We start from the raw sequence: 25,262 nt of genomic DNA, 5'->3' as shown, positions 1-25,262 counted from the left end.
TACATATACATTCAAGAAATAAGTTAAATGTTCTCTAGAGGAACAAAACCAAAGCTGAGAAGACTGAATGTGTATATACACTGTTATAAATTTCAAATGCTTCTAATCCAACAGTAAAATGAAAAGTGACATTTTCATCTCCTCAGGCTTTTAATTTTTAGATCTGTCATCTGGTCTTAAGATGATGACTAATATTATCCCCCTCCTTTTACTTCTGATTATATTCCAATATGATTATTGATACCTTTTAAGAATTAAAACTATTGAAAAATAAGATATTTTATATTAAAAGCTTTAGATTACTCATTTTCAAGTGAACAGTAAAACAAGGGGATGCAGATTAGATCAGAGGGGATTGCACACAGGGATCTTTCAGACCACATTTTAGCCTGTAGACTTCTGTCTGAACTACAGACTACTTGACAGTCTAGATTCTGGCTTCTTTTGGAAACAATCTAAAGCTCTAGACAATAGGGAGTTGATATTCACGCATGGCACTGCCTAGTATAGACGGCAGGCACCATCTCTCCACAGGGATGTGTTCTCTGACTCCCCCTGCTCACTTGACTTGCTTCCCTTCTATAAAGATTCCATTCTTCTTTATAAAGCTCATAGGCAACTGTGCGTGTATCTTCAGTGTTAAGCAGAAAAACTCAGTTACCATTCATTAATGGAAATCTCAAAAGTAGTATTTAACCTCACACAAGCAGAAACCTCAATCATAAATTAGTTTAACTTTGTATTATCAGCACCATGAGTATTACCTCTTGACAGTGGGAATATTTAATTTTAGGTAATAACTTTTAATGCCAATTATGAATTATTTTAGTCTCTAACACAACTCAAGCCTAAACTATTCAAGCAAAATATCTATCCAGAATGATTCTCTATATGTAGGACCACAAGTCATTCAAAGCAAATTTTATATTAAAATTCTAAGTAGTCATTAAGAATATAAGTTCCTATAGTTAGTTCATAATTTCATAAAGTTTCAATACCTTTCAAGTCTTTGTTGTAATACTGTGAGGTAATCTTTTAGTCTCTTGATCTCTTCCCTCTTAATTCTTGTTATTTCTCTGTTTCTATGCATGTATCTATCAGGAAAAAGAAATACAGCAATTATCAGTATTTCCAAGCAAGAAACAGATAGAATATTAAGTCTAGCCACCACCACAGAAGATTAACTCATCTAAAATTTTATAATAAAACATTAGAGAATACAAATTATAACATTATTGTGACATTATTCCCAGTAACTACCCTTTTCTAAATAAAAAGAGAACTCCATTTTCCTTGACAAATGGTATTACAAACATTATGCAAAAAGTAAAACTTTTTAAGGAAATTAAACAAAAATTTTCTCTAAGAACAATAACTCTTTACTTGGATACTAAATTGTTTCAAAACTAAGTCATGCTGTATACCAAGCCATACCTGTCCAGATATAAAACTTGAGGAAATTCTAATTTATTGTGAATTTTTTCTGGTCTTCCCAGTGCCTGATTAAATTCAAATCTTGACAATTCAAAGGTTAATACAGGCGGTAGTTCGGTAAACCAATGCTGAAAGAAAACAAGAAAAAACCTTAATGCGACCTTTTTATTTCCTCCACTACAATTTAAGGCACAGAATATTTGTTAGCAGTGGCATTTTTACATGCATCATCACAATGCTAACATCACAAATAACTGATTGGGTATGCAATTTAGTCAAAACTCAACTTCTTCCTAAAAGTTTTCCACACCTTTTGAAAATTCCAATAGTCTAACACATAGGAAAGAGAAAAATCTTCTAATGACTCTTCTTCACTGGTAATTCTTTACATTAGAATTTCTAACCCAAAGTGAAAAACACTGAATCAAAGTATGGCTTAGTATCGAAATTTTTGCGGCTTCTTCAATCTTATGTCACAGTTATTACCAGGAAAGACACATTACTTAATATAATCAACTACACCCTCAAAAACCTCTGAGGAGGTTACCTGTAGGATGTTAACATACAAAAGAAAAAAATACTTTACAGCATAAAAGATCACAATTCTCATGATAAAGCTAGAAACTGATACTTCCTTGTTTAAATGTAAAGTTCCTAGTAGAATTTTGGCAAATTTAAGAAAGAGATCTATGACCATCAAATACAGCATTTATATTAATGATAATTACATTTAACATCTTTAAAAATTACTAGTGCTTAAAGATTTGAATGCCTGCTTGCTATGAGGCGGCAGCTCCACACACTTTGGCAACTGTTCAGTTAAGCATAAAATGCAACAGAACTTCAGAATTATTTTAATAAACAGATTCAAACTTTACATAAGCCATATTTATTTAAAGAGAAAGAAAAATGAAAAAACTTGTGAATCAACAAATACAGAAGTATAAAATAATGTAACAAGTATTTTTTCAAATGTTTATTTTAAGCTGTGCAGTGTCCTTCTGTAGAAAGAAATTGCAGCATACTATATTATTTATGGTATTTTCAAGGGCCACAAAATGTTACCACATAAATGTCAATAAGCTAAGTATGCTAATTTAAACATCCAAGAGAGAAACAAAAGGAGGAAAATGCACATTTGGCAACTTGAATATGATCTTGTATGTTGCTACTTTTCACTAAACAAAATCAGTTAAAGTAAGTGATTATTCAAAACTATTTCATACTTCCCTGGCAGCCCAGTGGTTAAGACTCACGGGTCTAGGGTTCAATTCCTAGTCAGAAATCTAAGATTCCACATGCCACACAGCTTGGCTACAAAAAGAAATGCTAATGATCACTTGAATTGAGATTTCCTGAGTTGGAGTTGGTTGATCTTTTACCAAAAGCTGAAGTTATAGGAATTTGTTTTACATGGATATTATCTGAAATTGACAAGAGAAGGTTATGAAAAGTCTATTAGAAATATCCCTTAAATTTTAAAATTTCTTGAGCACAGTTTGCCTATTTGCTTTGGCGAGGTGTTTTTTTTGTTTGTTCTTGTTTTTTTCAGTTAGTTTTAATCCACACCTAAAGTTACTATTAAGAATTAAAATACACTCTACACACACCACAAGGGAAACTGCTGACGTCTTAGGATGATACTCTCTACTCAGCGTCATGATACTCGGGAAGCACTGCTGCCTTCCTCTTTTCTTGCAGTGGTCTATGTGGTATATTTAAAATTAAATAACTGTTACGGCATCTTACTGTTCAGCTTTAAATAACAAACATACTTTAATCCATGGAAACCTGCAATGGCCAACAGAAATGAAATGACCCAGTTTGGTGGCATGCTTTTCTGTACACCATAAACAGTCCAGGAAACAGGTTCCATATCTTATGAAAGAATGTTCATAATATGTTATGTCTCTGTGTGGATTTGTTTAATCTAATAGCAATGACAGATTTTTCCTACTACTGGAGTGCAAGGGATTTCACTTTTTCATTTAATGCTACTCAGGGCAAGAAGGGACAGCCAGACATTCCCTAAATTATTTTAAAAAAATATTATGGGTGTGTTGAGCTCTGTGATTTTTAAGTACAGCAGTATATACAAGAGAATTTTAAATAATATAAAACAACAATACATTTTTTTCCTTTCAAGGTATTTTCCCATTTAGTAACAACCTATACTTAATTCTCTGATAAGCCATGAATTTTGTGAAACACAGGTCACTAAAGGTAAAAATGATGCTTATATTCTTGATATCTCAAAACACATAGCATCATTATTACTATTCTTATTACTACATTATATAACAAACAGACAGGGGTAATGGATTTTTGAAGTTAGCAAAAAGGAACAGTATTGGCAACAAAAGTACTCCTGAATTTACTCTAAATATAAATCTGAGCTGTTAAAATATTTTCTAGAGAGAATGTAGTCATTTCTAAGAGTTAATAGCAGATTCTTCTATTAAGATGATTTAAATATCTTGCTTTTGTGAGCTTACATGTATATGGGGTGGGGGGAGAAAAAACAGACTTATTACTGCAAATTCCCCACAGAACATCAAATAAAGCTAGGATGTAACTAAGCCTTAGAGGAGAAAACTTCCAATTCCAATTCAAAACTCAATTTCAGTCATTTGATTGTCTTCACTCCTTTGCCCTATTTATCTCCTATATAATGTCTACATATATCTAATATGGCACATGTAGGTTTTATTTCTGTAATGTAGTTTTTAGCTAAAGCTCTGTAAAATTTCTCTCAGCACTCTGATTATAACTTGTACAACCCTGAAGGGAAATTTGGCAGCACTTACATTTCTAAACGAGTATGCCCTGTGACCTAAAGATTCCATTTCTAACTATCCTTCATTCCAAAGCGCGCAAGGTTATTTATAGAAAGACATTTTTTGAAATAATTCTTTATCCAAAAGTTTCACAGAAGAATTAAATCAATTTAATTTTATAAATACTAGCTATGGTGATACTATGCAGGTTCTAAAAAGAATGATGTAAAGCTATATATTGACATGGAAGGATGTTCACAATATACTGGTAAGTAAAAAACAATGCAAGTCTCAAAACAGTATGAACTAATACAAACATCCATATGTGCACATCTAAAAGGATGTACATCATAGTACTAGCAGTGAATACCTACACCAGAAGTGAGATGTTTACTCTTTGAAATTCTCATCAATAGGCAACGAAAAAATAGTTCCAGATTTCTTGGAGAGATTAACTCATCTATAAATGGCATAGCATTTAATTAAAACTTATGATTTAGAAAAAAATTTGGAAGTAATTATTCTACATATGACCATTTTTTATTTATTCAGTTGACTCTTGGTATGTCATTAAAGAAATGTAAATTCTTATAGCCCACTGAAGGTTTCACCATAGCAATTCTGTAGACAAGTTCAGTTCAGTTCAATTGCTCAGTCATGTCTGACTCTCTGCGACCCCATGAATCGTAGCATGCCAGGCCTCCCTGTCCATCACCAACTCCCGGAGTTTACTCAAACTCATGTCCACTGAGTCGGTGATGCCATCCAACCATCTCATCCTCTGTCGTCCCCTTCTCCTCCTGCCGCCAATCCCTCCCAGCATCAGGGTCTTTTCATATGAGTCAGCCCTTCGCATCAGGTGGCTAAAGTACTGGAGTTTCAGCTTCAGCATCAGTCCTTCCAATGAACACCCAGGACTCATCTCCTTTAGGATGGACTGGTTGGATCTCCTTGCTGTCCAAGGGACTCCCAAGAGTCTTCTCCAACACCACAGTTCAAAAGCATCAATTCTTCGGCGCTCAGCTTTCTTTATAGTCCAACTCCCACATCCATACATGACTACTGGAAAAACCATAGCCTTGACTAGACGGACCTTTGTTGACAAAGTAATGTCTCTGCTTTTTAATATGCTGTCTAGGTTGGTCATAACTTTCCTTCCAAGGAGTGTCTTTTAATTTGGTGGCTACAATCACCATCTGCAGTGATTTTGGAGCCCAGAAAAATAAAATCAGCCACTGTTTCCACTGTTTCCCCATCTATTTGCCATGAAGTGATGGGACCGGATGCCATGATCTTAGTTTTCTGAATGTTGAGCTTTAACCCAACTTTTTCACTCTCCTCTTTCACTTTCATCAAGAGGTTCTTTAGTTCTTCTTCACTTTCTGCCATAAGGGTGGTGTCATCTGCATATCTGAGGTTATTGATATGTCTCCCGGCAATCTTGATTTCAGCTTGTGCTTCCCCCAGCCCAACGTTTCTCATATGTACTCTGCATATAAGTTAAATAAGCAGGGTGACAATATACAGCCTTGACATACTCCTTTTCCTATTTGGAACCAGTCTGTTGTTCCATGTCCAGTTCTAACTCTTGCTTCCTGACCTGCATATAGGTTTCTCAAGAGGCAGGTCAGATGGTCTGGTGTTCCCATCTCTTTCAGAATTTTCAACAGTTTATTGTGATCCACACAGTCAAAGGCTTTGGCATAGTCAATAGAGCAGAAATAGATGTTTTTCTGGAACTCTCTTGCTTTCTCGACGATTCAGGGATGTGGCAATTTGATCTCTGGTTCTTCTGCCTTTTCTGAAACCAGCTTGAACATCTGGAAGTTCATGGTTCATGTATTGCTGAAGCCTGACTTGGAGAATTTTAAGCATCACTTTACTAGCGTGTGAGATGAGTGCAACTGTGTGGTAGTTTGAGCATACTTTGGTATTGCCTTTCTTTGGGATTGGAATGAAAACTGACCTTTTCCTTCCTACATTAGTTGGCCACAGCTGTCTTGCAGAAACATTTTTTAAAAAATGTTTGCTACATCAAAGTAAAATCAATAATTTTTATTAAACAATAGCATAAGAGATAAAAGGTATTAACATCAGGGGTTATGCCAATTTAGAAACAAGCCTAAAATGCTATTCATTGGTGTTTATAGAGAAATAAAATAGTTTTGTTCTGAAGGACACAATGCAATGAAACTATTATTTAAGGGCATTACTAAAAACTTTTAAGATATTCTACTCTGGTCAGTGACAGTCACTTAAACTAGGCTGACTTATTGAAACTACGATGTCCAGCAAATCTAGGCAACTGAACTAGTAATCACAGGTAATCATATTAGCCATTATTGAGGAACTAGCTATTATTCAGTTCCTATTATCTTAGGAACTGAATTTAAATACTAGAGAAGATGACAAGCCACTTGTATACCTTAGGCTAGGTGGGAAAATCTAGGCAGAAAATATATATTGCAGTATAGGGCAGTCAGAGTATGAAGCCAAAGAAAACAAACTAAATCTTCTAAAAAATAAATGATGACATTCAGAGTCAATGTAAGAAAGATATTTTCAAAAGCTAGGAATATGTGAGAAATATTATTTACCTATTATCACATTTACCAATAAATCATAATATGTTTCATTTACAAGTTACTTAACATTGTAAGGAAAAGGCCATTCCTTCTCTCCCTGCAGAAATCCACTATTCTTCTATTTAATAGCAAACAGACTGCACTTTATAAAGCTTTGTTTTCCTGTTCCATCTTGGCATCCTTGGAAAGTTCTAATGTTTAAAAGATCTGTTTCCCAATCAGTAAGATAAATAAGCTTAATTTAAGTATTCTTAATTAAAGGTCTATTATCAGAGTCACCTGTGGAGCTCTGGTGCTCATGTACCATATCCCTTCCCTAGATTCTGATTTGATAGCTTTGAGGTGGAATCTAGGCATCTGCTGAGAATCACTGAAGTAGATGATCTATATGGTAGACACATAACGTAGGCACAAGCTACCATTGGCTCAGTTGGTAAAGAACTTGCCTGCAATGTAGGAGACCTGGGTTCATCCCTAGGTTGGGAAGATTCCCTGGAGGAGGGCATGGCAACCCACTCCAGTATTCTTGCCTGGGAAATCCCACGGACAGAGGAGCCGGTGGGCTACAGTCCATGGGGTTGCAAGAGTGGGCCATGACTTAGCAACTAAATGACATGTAGAAAGAAAAACTATTTCAAAAAAATATTTTCTCTCTCTCTCAAAAAAAGGCAAAAAATAATAATTATTTCCTTTTTGTTTGAATGTGTGAGGGAACACAAGGAGATGAGGATGGCATTAGAAGTTACATCTTTTTAAAAAGCACATAATTCAAATAAAAACAATTGATTCTCAAAGATATAAGAAACTAGTCCCTCTTCAGATAAACAGAGATGCAATCACTTAATAATTATTAAGTGCCTATTCAAAGATAAGAACCTTGGAAACTTTTTTAATGTTACTGAGACGTTTCACTCAGTCAACACACATCACGCACTTCTATCTGCTGGTAACAGGGTTATAAGACAGAGACCATACTGTCTAAGGCACAGATGAAGACCCCGACAGAGCTGACACACAGACAGCTAGCCGCAACTGCTTAACGGTGACTGATTTTGGAGCACATCATCTGTCCTTTCCTTTCTAATATTCTGGATGAATATATGGATAGAAGGATATACAAACTGAGCTAGAGAGATGAACTGAGAGATGAACATAGGTTACAAGACAGAGGCCAGTGAGACAGATAAATAGGTTTGTAATATCTATTTTAATTCTCTTGAGAAAGCAAGTTCTTCTATCTGCCCTTCAGGCAATTATACAGTAATTTTGCAAGAAAAGAAGTGCAGTGTTGCCTCCTTGGGCCTGACACATTCCAACATGTTTGATATAAGTAACATACGTCTATACAGAATTCCACTCTAACATCAGTGCTTTTCTTCCTTCCAGCACTAGCATGCTGTAATGGCTGGTACCTTGACTGAAAAGTCTTAAAAGACTGAACAATGTCCTAAATGAGGATTTTAACATAAAATTTTGAGAAAACACTTTAAATGAAAAGTTAACGTAGATTATAGACTGTATTGACTCTGCAGTTTTCCCCCAAATGTCTAAATTACCATAATTATATTAAAAAACATTTTCTGATTATTCTCTCAATTATTAGGTAGCTATACAGTTAGAGCCTTACTTCACAACACTGTAGAAAAGACCTATAGGAAAGGGGAATGAAGATGCTAAACTCACCTCTTGACCGGATTTTCCTGAATTTTCTGAATGTAAAGACTCAATTTCTCCTTCAATCATAGCAGCTTCTAGGCATTCATGCAGATCTTTGAATCCATTGACCTGAAGTGGGTACTGACCAAACATTTCAGTATTTTCAAATTTTTTACCTATAAGAGAGGAGAAATTCATATTCCTCAATATGGCCTTTTAGCTTCTAAAAAGTAAATAAATGTATACATTAATCATCTCCTCAACCTAAAAACTATACCTGTTTATGTTTTAGACAAATAGATGGGGAAACAGATGTTTACGTTTCAGGCATATAGATGGGGAAACAATGGAAACAGTGACAGACTTTATTTTCCTGGGCTCCAAAATCTCTGTAGATGGTGACTGAAGCCATGAAATTAAAATAGACACTTGTTCCTTGGAAGAAAAGCAATGGCAAACCTAGATAGCATATTAAAAAGCAGAGACATTACTTTGCCTACAAAGGTCTGTATAGTTAAAGCTACGGTTTTTCCAGTAGTCATGTACGGATGTGAGAGTTGGACCATAAAGAATGATGAGAACCAAAGAATTAATGCCTTCAAACTGTGGTGCTGGAAGAGTCTCCTGAAAGTCTCTCGGACTGCAAGGATATCAAACTAGTCAACCCTAAAGGAAATCAACCTTGAATATCCACTGGAAGGACTGATGCTGAAGCTGAAGCTCCAGTATTTTGGTCACTTGATGTGAAGAGCTGACTCACTGGAAAAGACCCTGATGCTGGAAAAGCCTGAAGGCAGGAGAAGAAGGGGACAATAGAGGATGAGATGGTTGGATGGCAAAACCAACCCAATGGACATGAGTTTGAGCAAACTCTGGGAGATGGCGAAAGGAAAGCCTGGCATGCTGTAGTCCATGGGCTGCAAAAAGTTGGACACGACTGAGCAACTGAACATTTCAGACAGTTGTAGTTACTATTGTTTTCCTACTAGCTTTTACATGCATGTAAGTGTGTTCACATACAGCTATGCTATAGATATTAATTACATACTCATATGTGTATATGTAATTATATTTGTGTGTGTGTATATATACATTTATTCTTTAAGAAAGTACCTTTTAAGGGCAAGATACTGTACTAACATTGAGAATACACATAGCAGCATACAAAAGTTATAGGGTCTCTGAGCTGAGGAAACTTTCAGCCTCTTGGAAAAATGCAATATGCACATTAATTGCACATACAGCTATGAATAAATATTATTACAGATGTCAGAAAAGGTGTGGTGAGATAGAGTGCTGTAAGAAGATATGGAAGGGGAGCAAATCTAGCCTTCAGGGTTGGAGGGTAAAGCAGGGAAGACTTCCACAGGAAAATGACATTTATGCTGAGACTGCAAAGGTGAATAGGAGGTGGCCAGGCCAGAATTGGAGAGCCAGAGTATTCCTGGCCAAGAACAGCACAGGCAGAAACTTTCAGGTTGCAGAGAACTTGGCACATTTAAAGAATTAAGGGAAAGGAAGTATAGCTTAGGGGAGCAACATGGACATGACAATGAAAAATTTGGTGGGAGAATCAAAGCAAAATTCTTAACCAAGTCTAGTAGCCCTTGTTAAGAATTTTTTTCCCAGTATATTCCGAATATAATGGAAAATCACTGAATAATTAAGTATAGGAATAAGAGGCTCAGATTTACATCTCTGAAAAATCCTTATGGTTTCTGTTAAGTGATAAGGATGGTATGTGACTATATAGAATCCATCTATAAATAAAAGTAGAATGGAATCAGGAGTTAATAATAGAAGTGCATAAAAACATGAAGTAACACACATTTATAAACATATACAAAAGGAAGCACCAATAGGACTTGATTGACTGGTTCATAGGCAGGATGGGGAACAGAAAAGAAAGGAAGGTTTCAAGAATGATATTCAGATTTTGAGCATGAACAACTGAATTGATTTTTATGTACTGAAAAGGGCACCAGTAAAGGAAGAGTAGAGGATTTTTTTTTTTTACTTTTGTGTTAAGGCAGCAGGGAAAATCACTGGTTTAGAATGGCCCATGATATTTTATGTTGAGAAGAGCTAGACATAAATAAGTCAGTAACTAAGACTGAGGTGAAGCTATAAACTGAATAAGTAGTAGCTTATTCATAGCAGGAAATCAAGGGAGTACATGAGATTGCCCGGGGAATTAGCAAACAAGAGGAAGAGGATCAAAGGTGGGTCCCAAGGCTCTCTTATATTTAGATACAGAAAGAAACTACAAACATAATTCCTAAAAAGTAACAACAGAGGCATGAGAAAGCCAAGATAATAGGGTGCACTAGAAGTCAGAGAAGTATTTTCAACAGAAAAGCAGGTAAAAGGAAGAGGAGGAGGAGGAGGATTGGAGTCAACAGATTTAATAGCTGGTAAGAATTCAATGAGAATTGAGAGGAATCCAACGGACTATCCAATGGACTAACACATTTAGGAAATCAATAACCTTCAAAAGCCCCCTTTTAGAAGAGGTCTGGAGCCAGAAATAAAAATGGGATAGGTCAAATAAATGGAGAGACAGCAGAGAAAAACAAGATCCTATATTTAAATAAAGGAGATTATTTCTGAATAAGATTAACTGAAAAAGAACATACGAAGGGATTTTATTTTTTTTAATTTTATAGAAATGAAATACCAGATGATGTCTAAATATTGATGAGAATGACACAGTGAAATGAAGAGGCTAAAGATACAGAAATAAAAGCAAGATAAAGGACAGAAAAAGACCTGAGAGAAAGCATGAAAAGATGAGATTCTTAGCACACACAGCCACTGACATTAGACAAAATAAATCCTTTAGTACCTGGAGTGACAAAGAAAACAATATGGTGGAGGTAGGAATGGATCCAGGTTGGGAAGCTTAAAGCTCATAAATCTGAGGAAGTCACTTTTAAGAACTATGATAAAAAAAAATTTTAAGCACAAAATTAGATCCATGGCCTTAGCAAGGATCCATGATTAGTTTTCATAAGTTTCAACATCAATCTATGAAATCCGAGGTAAGGACTTTTTCAGAAAATGAAGAGAAAATGAAATTATATTAAACATAGAAAAACTGGAAATTGCTACTGCAGAAAATGGGAAAGAAGACAGTGATGAAGACAGACAAAGATGGGTGCCAGGGAGGGTTAATGGACTGGGACTAGTGAAGCTCAGGGTCACTGCAGCTTCATGACCCACTATCATTAGCCCATGTGAGTGACTTCCTCCTAACAACACTCAGGTTCTCAGTACATGCAGAGAGAAGAAAATAATTCCATGAGGGCCAGAGACTAGCCAGAGAGGGGGTGCCAGAAGGGGAAGGGGGAAAGGAGCTTTGTCAAAGTATAAGGAGGGTCATATGGACAAGGAAGGAAAGGAAAAGGCTGAGAACAGAATGGAGGGATCACGGCCTCGGAGTTTGGTAGAGCTGCCTGAGCTTCCGCAACAGAGGACTTTAGTAAACAAACAGAACTACCCTACCTCAGAGTCACCAGTCTAAAAACATGCATTAGGAAAATACATGTAAAAATGAGGAGAAAGTGCTCCAAAATATACTGCTAACAAAGCAAATACACAGTTCACCTGGAAATGTACTGCAATCACATTTATATAGCACAACAACATTGAAACAACATACCAAAACCAAGTACAAAGACTTCAACACTGATGGAGAAGTTTTAATCATCCCTTCTAAGAATCCAGGAAATAAAGGTAGAAGTGCTCATGACGAGTGTAATATTATCAACAGTGCACAGTCACAACCTGATTAGAGCTCCTCAACTTCTACAGACAGTGTTCTACTTCAAATAAAAATAAGGATGACAGTATGGGCATCCTAAATAGGAATACAATTCACTATATAAAATATCCCACTATTTATATAATGAATATTTAGCATTTGAGGCAAACAAAATGTACTGACAGCCCAGTACAACATTTAGCACATCTAAATTCCACATTAGTCTCTGCCTGTTTCCAAATCTCAAACTATAAAACCATATTCAAACAAAACTTCATGGCAATCCATCACTTAAGATCTTTAAGAAAAATCAAATCCCCAAATTTTATACTTTGGGTAATTTGGGTGAACTTTCAAAACTTTATCCATAGGACCATTTGGGAAAAATAGTTTTTCAAAAATGTATGCTTTGAAACTTAAGTGATTTTATTACCTGATGTATATTTTATGAATCAGTTTCCTGCCCTTGTTAAGAAAACCAAAGAGTAACTCTTTAGGCCTGGATTTTGACTAATAGGAATACTATCATTTTTAACTGATTTTTTTAAAGGTAAGAGTAAAACTCTTTCTTGAAAACTATATTCTAAAGAATTTTATAATCACCCCGTAAATGGGAACCCTGCAAAACCCTGACTATGCTAAATTGCTAAGTATAGCTTTTAACTTGCATAGACATGAAACCCTCAAAAGCAGTGACCATCATACCAAGCCCCAGTATTAAACTCTAATATTATTTTTTAAAGAGGCACCAACTGCCACCTTAACAATTCACAGTATCACAGAACCTTTCCCAAGGAAAGAACATCAGATCAACATTAACTGAGTATCAATTCGCATGTGATAATATACTCTGTACTTTCCTTTATATGCACTCAATTCTTTGCTTTCTTTTTTCTTTTTTTCTTTGCTTTCTATATAAATGATTAGCATTAGCAATGTTAACAGAAACTACTAGACAAAGGAAGTCAAATTAAAAACCATTCCACAAATACCGTCACTATTGTGACAAAGGACCTAACAATTAATAATATGTCAGTTGTAATAAGGAAGCAAATATGCAACTATACCTTCAAGCACTCCCACAGCTAGGAATCTTCCATAGAACAACTCCACCATGGGGTTCTTTGGCTTGTCTTCATCCCTAAAATCACATTAAAATTATAAATGTGACTACAATTTTTAATTTTTAAAACTGTAATAGAGAAAAGATTAAAAGAACAATAATAGATGCCAAGATAGTAACATTTATGCGGTTCTTATGTATTTGGCTCTGCTACTTAGTGTTGAGTCAAGATACTTACATTTATTCTGTTTCTTCACGTGTCAACTGAGAATATTAAACCCACAAAGCTGTTGTAAGGGTTAAAAACTGTGTGGGACCTCACTGTAAGGAGATATGAACCCAGTTTGTAGTCACAAAGTGCCTGATCATTCCATTATCATTTAGAGTATGGACTTTTAGTCATACAATACATGCTTATTTGGACTTGCTGGGAAGGAGGAAAAACCACTCTTGCACACTGGCCATTACCAGTGAAATAACAAAATACCAGTTTTGAATCACGTAGCTAAAGAGGTACGCCAATCTTTTGTAAAGTTTCATGTTGCTGGTAAAATTAGTCATCTGTGAATTTTCCAAATTCTTTAACATATAAATTTGTTTTCTTGGTTTTTTTTTTGGCTTGAAGCAAGTAGAAATGGACAATTTTTAACTTTTTCTTTAGTGTTTTTACCCTGTGATCTAAAAACACAAAGTTTATCTTGGCCTTGGTATATAAAAGTATGTTTTATCCACAACTGTACAGACTTTTTCTTCATAAATTTTGTGTTCAAATTAATAAAACTGATTTACTTCTTAAAATGAGAGAAAGATACTGTTTGTCTCTTGAATTGTTACATGCACCCCCATTTAAACCATAAAACAACTGGAGGGAAATACTTCACTTAAGCCTTGCAACAATTCTGAGGTAGTATGGTGGTCATTAGTGTTGTACAAAAAGATTTCCAGCCCTCTACTTTCAGATACATAGTAAGAAGCACTTTCCCATCTACTTTCTATTTAAATTTGAAAAAAAAAAATCTGAATTGTGATAAAATAAACACAATATAAAGTTTACCATCTTAACCATCTGTTAAGTGTTCAGTTCTGCAGTGTTAAGTACATTCATAACTGCTGTGGAACCAACCTCTAGAACTAATTTTGGCTTGAGAAACCCATTAAGCAACTCCAAGTTCTTCCCTCCCATCAGGTCCTAGTAACTGCCATTCTAACTTTCCGTTTCTCTGTGACAACTCTAAACACATCGTATAAGTGAAATACAGTTGTTGTCTTTTTGTGACTGGTGTATTTCACTCAGCATCATGTTTTCAAGGTTCATCCATGTTGTAGCAGGCGTCAGAGTTTCCTTATTTGGTAAGGATATTCCATTGTATATGTATACCACATCTGTATTTCCATTCATCCATGGATATAATCAATCACTTCCAACATTTGTCTATTGTGAAGAATGCTGCCATGAACATGAGTGTGCAGCATCTCTTTGAGACCCTGCCATAAATGCTTTTGGATTTAAATTCAGCAGTGGAATTGCTGGATCATCATGTGGTTAATTTTTGCTGTTCCGTCTTTATAAATGCAAATGACAAACAACTATAAGGTGTCTGAAGTGTACACCATAATGATTTGATGTATGTATACACTGTGAAAGGATTCCCTGTAATTCTACCATTAATTTTTTTAAGGAACTACCACAATGTTTTCCACAGCAGTTGTACCATTTTACATTTCCATCAACAGTGCCAAAAAGTTTCAATTTTTTTCACATTTCAATACTTTTTATTTTCTGGTTTTTTTGGTTTTTTTTTTTTGCTTTGCACAACAAAATGTGAGTGGAGGTAATATGTGTCATTTCTGGGCTGTAACTCTGCGAGTCAATATACTTTTCACTGATGTGGTGATCCCAGAAGGCTGGGATGAGATGAAGCCTCTGTCATCTGATATAGGGGAGAGGAAAAACACAAAGACGGTCTCTCTTGATGTAAAAGTCCATGAATCTTTAGACATGAAGATTAGTACCTCCATTTTCATGCGTCATACTCCTGCGTACTGGGTTGGTCAAAAAGTTCGTTCGGGTTTTTCCTTGCCATCTTACAGAACTTTATGGCTAACCCAACAGAAAAACAACATTCCTGGTTTCTCACCTTATTTTCACAGACATACTCCACAGAAAGAGCAACGACATACCAGGTTGATGTCTTTGACAGAAGAAACTGTGTGAGAGAGCTGTACTAACTGAATTCTTTTTCCAAGGATCTTTTCAATTCTTTGTATCTAAATTTTGGTCTTCTCTCCACTGACCTGTGGTATGCACTGACCCTCCCTAAGGAGTCAGGCTGACAAATTACCCAGAAATCCCTTACCCGGTTCTTCTTTGCAACCTCTCAGAGCTCTTACTCGTTACAGTGCATTTAAGCTTTGAATCTCAGGGACCCAGACTGTTGCTATCAACACACGTGCAAGGAACACAGTAAAGAGCAATTTAAAACACCCGAGATTTCTATAATAGAAATGATATATCCACTGCTTGCACGAAGAAAAGCTAGACTGACACCAATATCACAGGCCAAAAGAAATCATCAAAGAAAACTTGTATCAGGGACACCTCAGCCTCAGGAATCAGGTTGGTACAGAAAGAGTTCAAAGATTTAGAGCAACTGATACAGTACTCAGTGCTTCCCAATCTTTTAAACTTTAAAAAGTTTTAGCTCCATAAACAGTAAAGAAAAAACAAAACTACTGAGAAATGAGAGGTAAATACTTCAAGTAAGGCTTGTGATTTCAGACGAAACAGGAAAATTCTAGACTCATTTAAAACAGTTTTAGAAAAAGGAGAGAGAAAACTTGTTAGTTCAGTTCAGTCGCTCAGTTGTGTCCGACTCTTTGCAACCCCAGGGACTGCAGAATGCCAGGCCTCCCTGACCATCACCAACTCCCAGAGTTTCTCAAACTCATGCCCATTGAGTCGGTGATGTCATCTAACCATCTCATCCTCTGATGTCCCCTTCTCCTCCTGCCCTCAATTTTTCCCAGCATCAGGGTCTTTTCAAATGAGTCAGCTCTTCACATCAGGTGGCCAAAGGATTGGAGTTTCAGCTTCACCATCAGTCCTTTCAATGAACATTCAGGACTGATTTCTTGTAGGATGGACTGGTTGGATCTCCTTGCCTTCCAATGGACTCTCAAGAGTCTTCTCCAACATCTCAGTTCAAAACCATCAATTCTACGGTGCTCAGCTTTCTTTAGAGTCCAACTCTCACATCCCTACATGACTACTGGAAAAACCATAGCCTTGACTAGATGGACCTTTGTTGGCAAAGTAATGCCTCTGCTTTTTAATATGCTATCTAGGTTGGTCATAACTTTCCTTCCAAGAAGTGTCTTTTTATTTCATGGCTATAGTCACCACCTGCAGTGATTTTGGAGCCCCCCAGAATAAAGTCAGCCACTGTTTCCACTGTTTCTCCATCTGTTTGCCATGAAGTGATGGGACCAGATGTCATGATCTTAAGTTTTCTGAATGTTGAACTTTAAGCCAACTTTTTCACTCTCTTCTTTCACTTTCATCAAGAGGCTCTACTTCTTCTTCACTTTCTGCCATAAGGGTGGTGTCATCTGCATATCTGAGGTTATTGATATTTCTCCCAGCAATCTTGATTCCAGCTTGGGCTTCATCCAGCCCAGCATTTCTCATGATGTACTCTGCATATAAGTTAAATAAGCACGTTGACAACATACAGCCTTGACATACTCCTTTCCCAATTTGGAACCAGTCTGTTGTTCTATGTCCAGTTCTAACTGTTACTTCCTGACCTGCATACAGATTTCTGAGGAGGCAGGTCAGGTGGTGTGGTAGTCCCATCTCCTTCAGAATTTTCCACAGTTTACTGTGATTCACACAGTCAAAGGCTTTGGCTTAGTCAGTAAAGCAGAAATAGATGTTTTTCTGGGACTCTCTTGCTTTGTGAATGATCCAGCAGATGTTGGCAATTTGATCTCTGGTAACTCCTTAGTTACTAGATCAGAAAAGTTGACACTCGAACCCAAAAGAATTTTTTAGAAGTAAAATGAGTAAAATAAGGAAAGATCTCCGAAACCAGAAAAGAATGATCCTTTCAGAAATAACCAGGATTCAGGCAACGGCCAAGTGGCAGTCTAGAGAGAGACCGCAATCAGGGAGCTGTCTTGAACAGAGGCTTCTACATGAGGTGATTACAGGAAGGCTGGACAGATTTCAGAGGAGAACTGGGGACTTCAGGGTAAAGTACCCAAAGAATTACTGAGAGAACTCCAAAGAGACTCAGCTTCCATAGACCGGGATACAGATAGCATTCACACTCTGGGGAAACATGCTCAATAAATTCTGGGGGTTGGAACTCTAAGGAAAAGTACAAGGAAGATGAATTTTACTAAAGAGGAGGCAGGGTGGACAACTGTAGATCAAGTTCACACACAGGCTGTTTGTTGGTCTGACAGGACAGAACTCTGGTAGGATTCTGCAACACAAAAGAGGTGAAGGTGGGCAATGCCCATGTGAATATTAAACTACTTGGGCATACTCCTAACTCATATTTCACTCACTCTCACTATGACAGACCTATTAAGATAGCATAGAGGGATAGGGCTGAAAACAAAGTCAAGCAACAAGAAAAAGAAGACATTTGGCCATCAAACAGAACTGGTCCCGTACAAAGTAGGGGTTAAGAGGCAGGTTAAACTACTAAGAATTCAGTCAAGACCTCCTTAAAAAGAATTGGGGGAAAAATGTAACTGCACCTTAAAGAACTATCCCATCCAGGGGGAAAAAAAAAGGAGCAGAAAGAAATATACTAAAGGCCTAGAACATTGAGAAGTTGAGAAAACACCTTATCATAGAGATGACGATCTTTACTGGAGCTGGAACTCAGGTTTCAGAAAGCATCAGCAGCAGATTCAGTTCAGCATCGGGATGGGGAGATTTACCAAATGAAACTAACATAAACAAAGAAACTACCTAGAAAGCAGGTTTCACAAATCTAACCAATTTCACACCAAAATGCTATGGGAGCAACCGTTGTGGCGTGAAAATATGTTATTAGAAAGATAGCTTATAGTCAATGCAGCACTGAGGGCCAGCAAAGTGACATTTATAAGAAAACTGCAACTTAAAAATTTTGGTGAACAGAAAAGAAGAGCACCAGACCACAGCTGTTAGCATCATAAACTTCTAAACACTCCCAAAAGGGAGCAGCTTCCAATGAAACATTCTAAGTTTCCCACAACAGAACTTTTCCCTCAGATATTGTAGATTTAGTGCCATAATCTAGAGAGATCTCTTCCAACATTAAAAAAACCAATTGGCCCTTAATGATAGGCATCGTGGCAGAATTAAAACCATGATTTTCTTCATTTATGACATCATCCAAAGTTTCTGCTACAATCTTTAGCAACAGGAACTTGAGTTTGGATTGAACTAAGAGCCAGGAACACTAGAGCTGGACTGAAAGCTAAAGGGTTGAAGCTTCGCTTTTGTTTTAAACCTCAGCATTTGTCGCCACAAATTTCAAAAAGCTTATAAAGAAACCAGCTAACATTTGGGTTGCCATACACTTATCTCAGATTCCTATTTCTCTGATGACACTGAATATATGAGAAGATAAAAAAAAAAAGGTGTTATTTATCAATCTCCTAAACCCCATAAACTAAACTTCCCAGTAACTTACGTCTCTTCTTCAGCTTTCATTTGGAAGGCATCTTCTAACCAATCTAATAATTTGTGTGTAAACTCACTCACGTCTTGCTGTGGGGAGAAAAAAAAAAGGTCTTATTGATACTCGAGCCTACTAATGAAAACACTGCAACATAAAACTTACAGCTAGTCTTTTCTAATGTATAGTTAACTGACTCCTCACAAAGGTATCATATGAAATGTTTCATATCAAATGCAAGAAATATTTATAACTTAACCAGAGCATAAAATCAGTATTTGAGAAAAACAAGCATCATATTCATAATTATGTGACTGAGTTTCACTTCAGGAGGGAAAAATATATATGTGTAAATATTGATATATATAAAAAAACAAACTCATGAATGAGATTTTTAAAAAGAGTTATCACCTCCCCCAAGAGTTCTCTAATGAATCTTTATAAAACAAAGGATCCACATTACCATAGTTCTTCCTTATACAAAGATTTATTACTGGTTTCTCTCTTAGAAGGAATATGTGCTTTTAAACAACTCATTTTCTCAATTCAACTGTTACGCACCACTTTTTAAGCCATATCTAATTTTACTAAGATATCTGTTAACTTGGATAGGTTGAATTCAATCAATCACTGACTCCCTGATTACCAAGGTCTACCACCTCTGAAGTTCAAACTGAGTCTCCAATCAGAACCAGCATAATCTTCACCTTCCACAATCCCTTTCTTCGGTTCTAGCTCTCCTGACAAAGATGAACAGGAATAAAGCAGTGGCAGTTTACTCATCAACTACCATAAACTTCTTTCAACAATCTGGCCTGGAGCACAGCAAACAGGTTTGTATAGAACCTGCATGAAGAGCGGGGCCGGGTGGGAGGATAAAGCAATTCTTACTATGACTGCCCGAAGACAGATAAGTAAGTATAAGCAACTTGCTTTCATCATAAAATAGCTCTAAGTATAAAACAAACTTACTGTTACACATTTCCACAGCTAGAAGTTTTTTTGAAGAGTATCTAGGACAAGCGATTTACCTTTAAAATGTTGAAACTAAGGTCTAGGAAGCATAAATAAATTGCTCCAAAGCCATATGAAGACAACGAAACCTAACACAAAAAGCGGTTATAAACATCCATACCACCTGTAGTGGGTTAAATTGAGGCCTGTCAAAATATATGTCCACTTGGAACCTCAGAATGTGACTGTATTTGGAATAGGAGTCTTCACAGATGTAAAGGAAGTGTGGATCTTAAGATGAAACCATTCTGCATTAAGACAGGCCCTGACTCCAGTGCTGGGCACTCTTACAAGAAGTGGAGGGTAGAGGCAAGGAGCAGGCACACAGACATACAGGGGGCAAGGGCATAGCAACACAGAGAGACTGGAACCATAAGCCAAGGAACACCAGGAATCACCAGATGGGAGCGGCAAGGAAGGCCTATCTCTGAGGGCCACTGGACAGAGTACGGCTCACACGGCCAACACCTTTATTTTGAACTTCTGGCTTCTAGAACTATGGGAGAATCATCCTCTGTTGCTTTGAAATCACTCGGTTTGTGTTCATTTGTTACGGCTGTCCTAACTAATATAATGCCTTAAAACAATTTGCCATATTTTTCTATAATGTTACTTACCCTACAAGGCTATATCTGACAAGAAAGAAAAAGGTTTCCTAGTTATCCAATGCTCTTCAGGAGAAAATGCTGGCGGGGGGGCGGGGGGTAAAAATTGAAAACAACAACAAACATAGGCAAATTCTGATATGACCACCTTTTTTGTTCATTTATCTTTGCCATTTAAAACATTTTTTAAACAACACAGGGAAGGCAGTGGCAAAAATCAGACATCTTTCAGAACTCTCTGCCAAAGACCCTCTCCACACACCCAGATAACAGATATATATGCAAGGACTACAACTACTACACTGCAAATGTAGCAGAATTTTTAAAATTTCAAGTATCCTCTTTATTTTGTGCCCATTACATCGCTGTCATCTTATTCAACATTGCTGCTATTATCCTCTGCTACTTTCTCTGCTTCTCTTCTGCTTTCGTTCTTTAATTTCTCCAACTTCTCAAATTATATGTGAAAATGTTGGTATGTTTGCAGACATTTTCTACTTTTATAGGAAAATTTCCAATATTCTTTCTAAGAAATTGATTAAAAAGTAACCAAACAGCACTACATAAAGATTGGGAAATAAAAGAAACAATGACAAAGTTAATATCATTCAGAAACCTTTTCTGAGTGAGGAATTTCTGCCAGCAAAAACAGGCATATCAAAAGCATGTATACTATACTGACATTGGGTTATCACACCTTGGTGAAGATTTTTAATTACACACTTGTGAACGTTTTTCATTTTACCTGTTACTTTCATTTAGTAATTTTAATTAAAATTACAGCTTGATTTATCATACACTATCAAGATTACTGTTTTTTAATTTAAAAGTAAATCTTCCAAATAATCATATTTTAAATGGCTCCAGCTTATTCTTATAAAAATAAGAATTGCTTTGATAATAGAAATGTTATTCTCATTTATCTTTTGAAAACACTGCTTAAGGAAGAAAAAATAAAATAAAATAAAAATAGTTAATAAACAAGTAAGCACAAAAAAGCTACCTGCTGGGAGTCATTTGATTTGAAAGCATCTTTAAGAATCTCAACTGCTCTTGATGGATCAACATATTTCCTTTTAGTACCAACAAGAAGTGCAAAAAGATATCGAAGCTCACGCATAAAAGGCAAATTCCGATGCTCCTATTGAAAAAAAGAAAGAAAAATTCTTAAGTGAAATTAAATTTTTTACTGGTAAAGGGATACTCATTTAAAAATTAACCAGAAATTTAACTAATATAGCTTAAGAATGAGTCCGGCATCCTATTATAAAAAAAGAAGAGTGCTGGTTTCAGCGAGGAGACAGAAAGGAGTCGAGCATGGGAACAGCAGAGCACCCAGCTTAAGCCCACAACTTCAGCATAAACGCCAGATATTCACAGCAAATCATGTCATTACCCAGCCAAGAATATCCTCATTTATGTCTGCTTATTATAATCCTTCCCATTCAGCAAAGCCCAGCTGCTGCTGAGAACAGCAGTAACAAGAGCCAACATTCAGTGAGTGTTTAATCACGTACCAGGCACTATTTAAGTACTTGACCCTCAATAAACCCATTTAAGCAAAAAATCCCTCCTCCACCATGAAGTCTTCCCAGGCCCCTCCAAGTCAATGATCTCACCAAACTTCACATCAACTGAAATTAATGTTTTTCACTTAGGAATGAATCACTAACTGAAAGTGTTATGTGATAATCCTAATTATCAGACTGCTGCCGCTAAGTCGCTTCAGTCCTGTCAGACTCGGTGTGACCCCACAGACGGCAGCCCACCAGGCTCCCTGGTCCCTGGGATTCTCCAGGCAAGAACACTGGAGCGGGTTGCCATTTCCTTCTCCAAGGCATGAAAGTGAAAAGTCAAAGTGAAGTCTCTCAGTCGTGTCCGACTCTTAGCAACCCCATGGACTGCAGCCTACCAGGCTCCTCCGTCCATGGGATTTTCTAGGCAAGAGTACTGAAGTGGAGTGCCATTTTAAATAAGAATGTATCATCCTTTCAGGGTTCCTTTTGCAAGTTCGCTTTTATTTTATGATAAACTGCTAAGTTTCTCAAAGACAAGAACATCTGTATATCTTTCACAACTTTTTGCTAAGCAAAACAAGCATTCAATTCTTTCTGGTTGATTAAACCAAATACTCCAGATGGAACAAAAACAATCAAATATCATAAATAATTCATTTCAAAATAAGAAGAAAATGTTTTATAAGATTGTAATTCACCTATCTTAGTGAAACTTGATAACAAATCAGACAACTAGTTGTTACTATGGTTAGTTCTTGAAATAAAAATTTTAATAAAGCTTATATATACCATTTAAATATTAGAAAAAGTTTCAAGTTTGCAGTTTTGTAGGCATGTATATGTGTGTACAGTTGATGCCCAGTATAATCAATTAATACAGAAACAGCTGCTCTTAAAATGCATCAAAAAAGAAGTCTTAAGAAATAGATGTAAGGAAACAAAACTGATTCCAAATATTTATCTGATTTAAAAACTACAAATCCACTATAGCAATCAGAAAGTACATAAAGTCTAACATAAAAATGCTAAGTTTTAGAAAACATTTTTAAAAACATGGATTTTATTTAAGCATAATAAATTCTATCATTTATGATAAAGAATAAATGCGAAAGTTTTAAATAAGATAAAAAACTAATTCATGATTTTTCTGTGGTACTTACTATTTCACAACAAGGGTTTCAAGACTGTAAATACTAACAATTTTAATCCACAAAGTAATTTTCAGAAATACCCTTAATTTCTTGTGCTCAATCTCTTCATTTATCACTACAACTATGGTAAAAAAGCTTGAGTCATTCCTTGCCAAGTGACAAGGACGAAAATAAAATGACTTTTGAAAATTAAGTGAAATTCTGCTAAGAAGAAAATGTTGAAAGTTAAATACATTAATAAAACATTCTTGGCCAATTCAAAACATTCTCTTGGCCAATTCCTGTGGCTAGAAAAATCTTGAAATTTCAAAAGACAAAATTAGTGAATGCTGTTAAGACTAGCCACTATATGCACCACCACATATAGAAACTATTCAAACATGATTCTTTATCTTTGTTTCAACAGATTTACCAAGATATAACTGACGTACAATATACTGTATATCAGTGTACAGTTTTACAAGCTTCACATATGTATACATCCATGACTGTATCACCACAATCAGTACTTGCACATCACCCCCAAAACCTTCTTCATCCCTCACTCCCCTCCCTGATCATTCCCAAGCAACCATGGTTACTCTGTATTTTCCAGAGACTTATATATATCAAAATTACACTCCATGTACTCATTTTAGTCTGCTTTCCTGCAATCGGCATAATTATTTTGACCTTCACTCGTATGTACAATCCATTCCATTTTATTGCTGAGTGGGATCCCATTGTGTGGGCAGAACACAACTTATTTATATATTAACCTTTTCCAGCTGTTGCAGATATGATTGGATGTGGCTTTGTGTGGACATGTGATCTCATTCCTCTCCAGACAAGAAGCGCAAGGAATTGGTGAGGCTGTATGATATACATTTTTAAGAAACCAAGTTTTCCAAAGGCACTACATATGCCAGTGAATATATGGAAAATCAAGGGATATGGAACAGCCATAGCAGTTTTACACATATGTAATATTTTACATATACAGTGGCAGTGGAATGAGAGTTCTAGGTCCACATTCTAGGTTCACATTCACTCTTGGATATGGGCTATATTTTTTAACTTTAGTTCTTCTAGTGGCATCTCCAGTTAAAATTTTCATTAGTCCTAATTTAGACCAGTAACATCGAGCATCTTTTAATATAGTTATTTTCAATCTGTTTATCTTCTTTGGTGTTGCAATCTGTTGAGATACGTTACTTGTCTTACTACTGAACCGTACAAATTCTGTATATATTTTACATACAATTCCTTTTTGTGACATGTGTTTTGTTATTATATTTTCCCAAACTGTGGTGTGCCTTTTTAATTTGCATGAATTTTTCAAAAACAAACTTTTCATTTTGATGAAGTCCGATTTATTAAAATGTCCTTGTTTAATTTGTGCCAGTTTGTTGCGGTACTTAAAAAATCTTTTAATTCAGAACCCTAAAATTTTCTGTTTTATCCATGAATTTTTATAGTCTCAGTTCTTTGTTTCAGGTCTATAGTTCATTACATTTTTTTTTCATATATAATGTCTTATAGAGGCTGAAAAGTATTTTTCTTCCTATGACATTAGTTCAAAAAATTTTTCTTTGTTTACTGATTTTGGCAACTTTGATTAAAACCAATTGCCCCTATGTGTATGTTATATTTCTGCACACTCTATTCTATTCTAATGATCTATATGACTATCTTTTCACCAATAACATAGTGTCTTGATCACTGTAGCCTGATAATTCCTCTAACACTGCCTTTCTTTTTAAAACTGCTATGGCTATTCCATATCCCTTGATTTTCCACATAAATTTTACAATCTGTCAACTCCTATGAAAATGCCAGCCAAAATTATAATTGTATTGCACTGATTCTATAAGCTGGGGACAAGTGATATCCTAACAATACTTAAATCAGCTGATTCATAAACATACTTCTTTAATTTTTCCCAGTGACGTTCTGTAGTTTTCTGTATCTTTTACCTACTTTCCCTCTAATATTCCATCTTTTATGCTCTTACATAATCATTTTTAAATTCGTATT

General features: G+C 36.0%; 1 protein-coding gene across 9 annotated transcripts in view; it reads right to left on the bottom strand.

Annotated features, from left to right (window-relative positions):
• USP25 (ubiquitin specific peptidase 25) overlaps positions 1-25,262 on the bottom strand; it is a 153,995-nt gene that overhangs the window by 60,751 nt on the left and 67,982 nt on the right. For all 9 annotated transcript variants that reach the window (XM_070455092.1, XM_020874611.2, XM_070455089.1 and 6 more), the window contains 6 exons: positions 21,582-21,719; positions 18,975-19,051; positions 13,283-13,356; positions 8,480-8,628; positions 1,435-1,562; positions 999-1,094 (listed from right to left, as the gene is read on the bottom strand). In XM_070455092.1, the coding sequence (XP_070311193.1) occupies positions 999-1,094; positions 1,435-1,562; positions 8,480-8,628; positions 13,283-13,356; positions 18,975-19,051; positions 21,582-21,719 (662 nt within the window). The remainder of the gene's footprint in view (positions 1-998; positions 1,095-1,434; positions 1,563-8,479; positions 8,629-13,282; positions 13,357-18,974; positions 19,052-21,581; positions 21,720-25,262) is intronic.

The sequence above is a fragment of the Odocoileus virginianus genome, chromosome 25, assembly GCF_023699985.2.
Source record: "Odocoileus virginianus isolate 20LAN1187 ecotype Illinois chromosome 25, Ovbor_1.2, whole genome shotgun sequence".
In the NCBI taxonomy this organism is placed as follows: Eukaryota; Metazoa; Chordata; class Mammalia; order Artiodactyla; family Cervidae; genus Odocoileus; species Odocoileus virginianus.
This window is presented reverse-complemented; position numbering and strand designations above follow the sequence as displayed.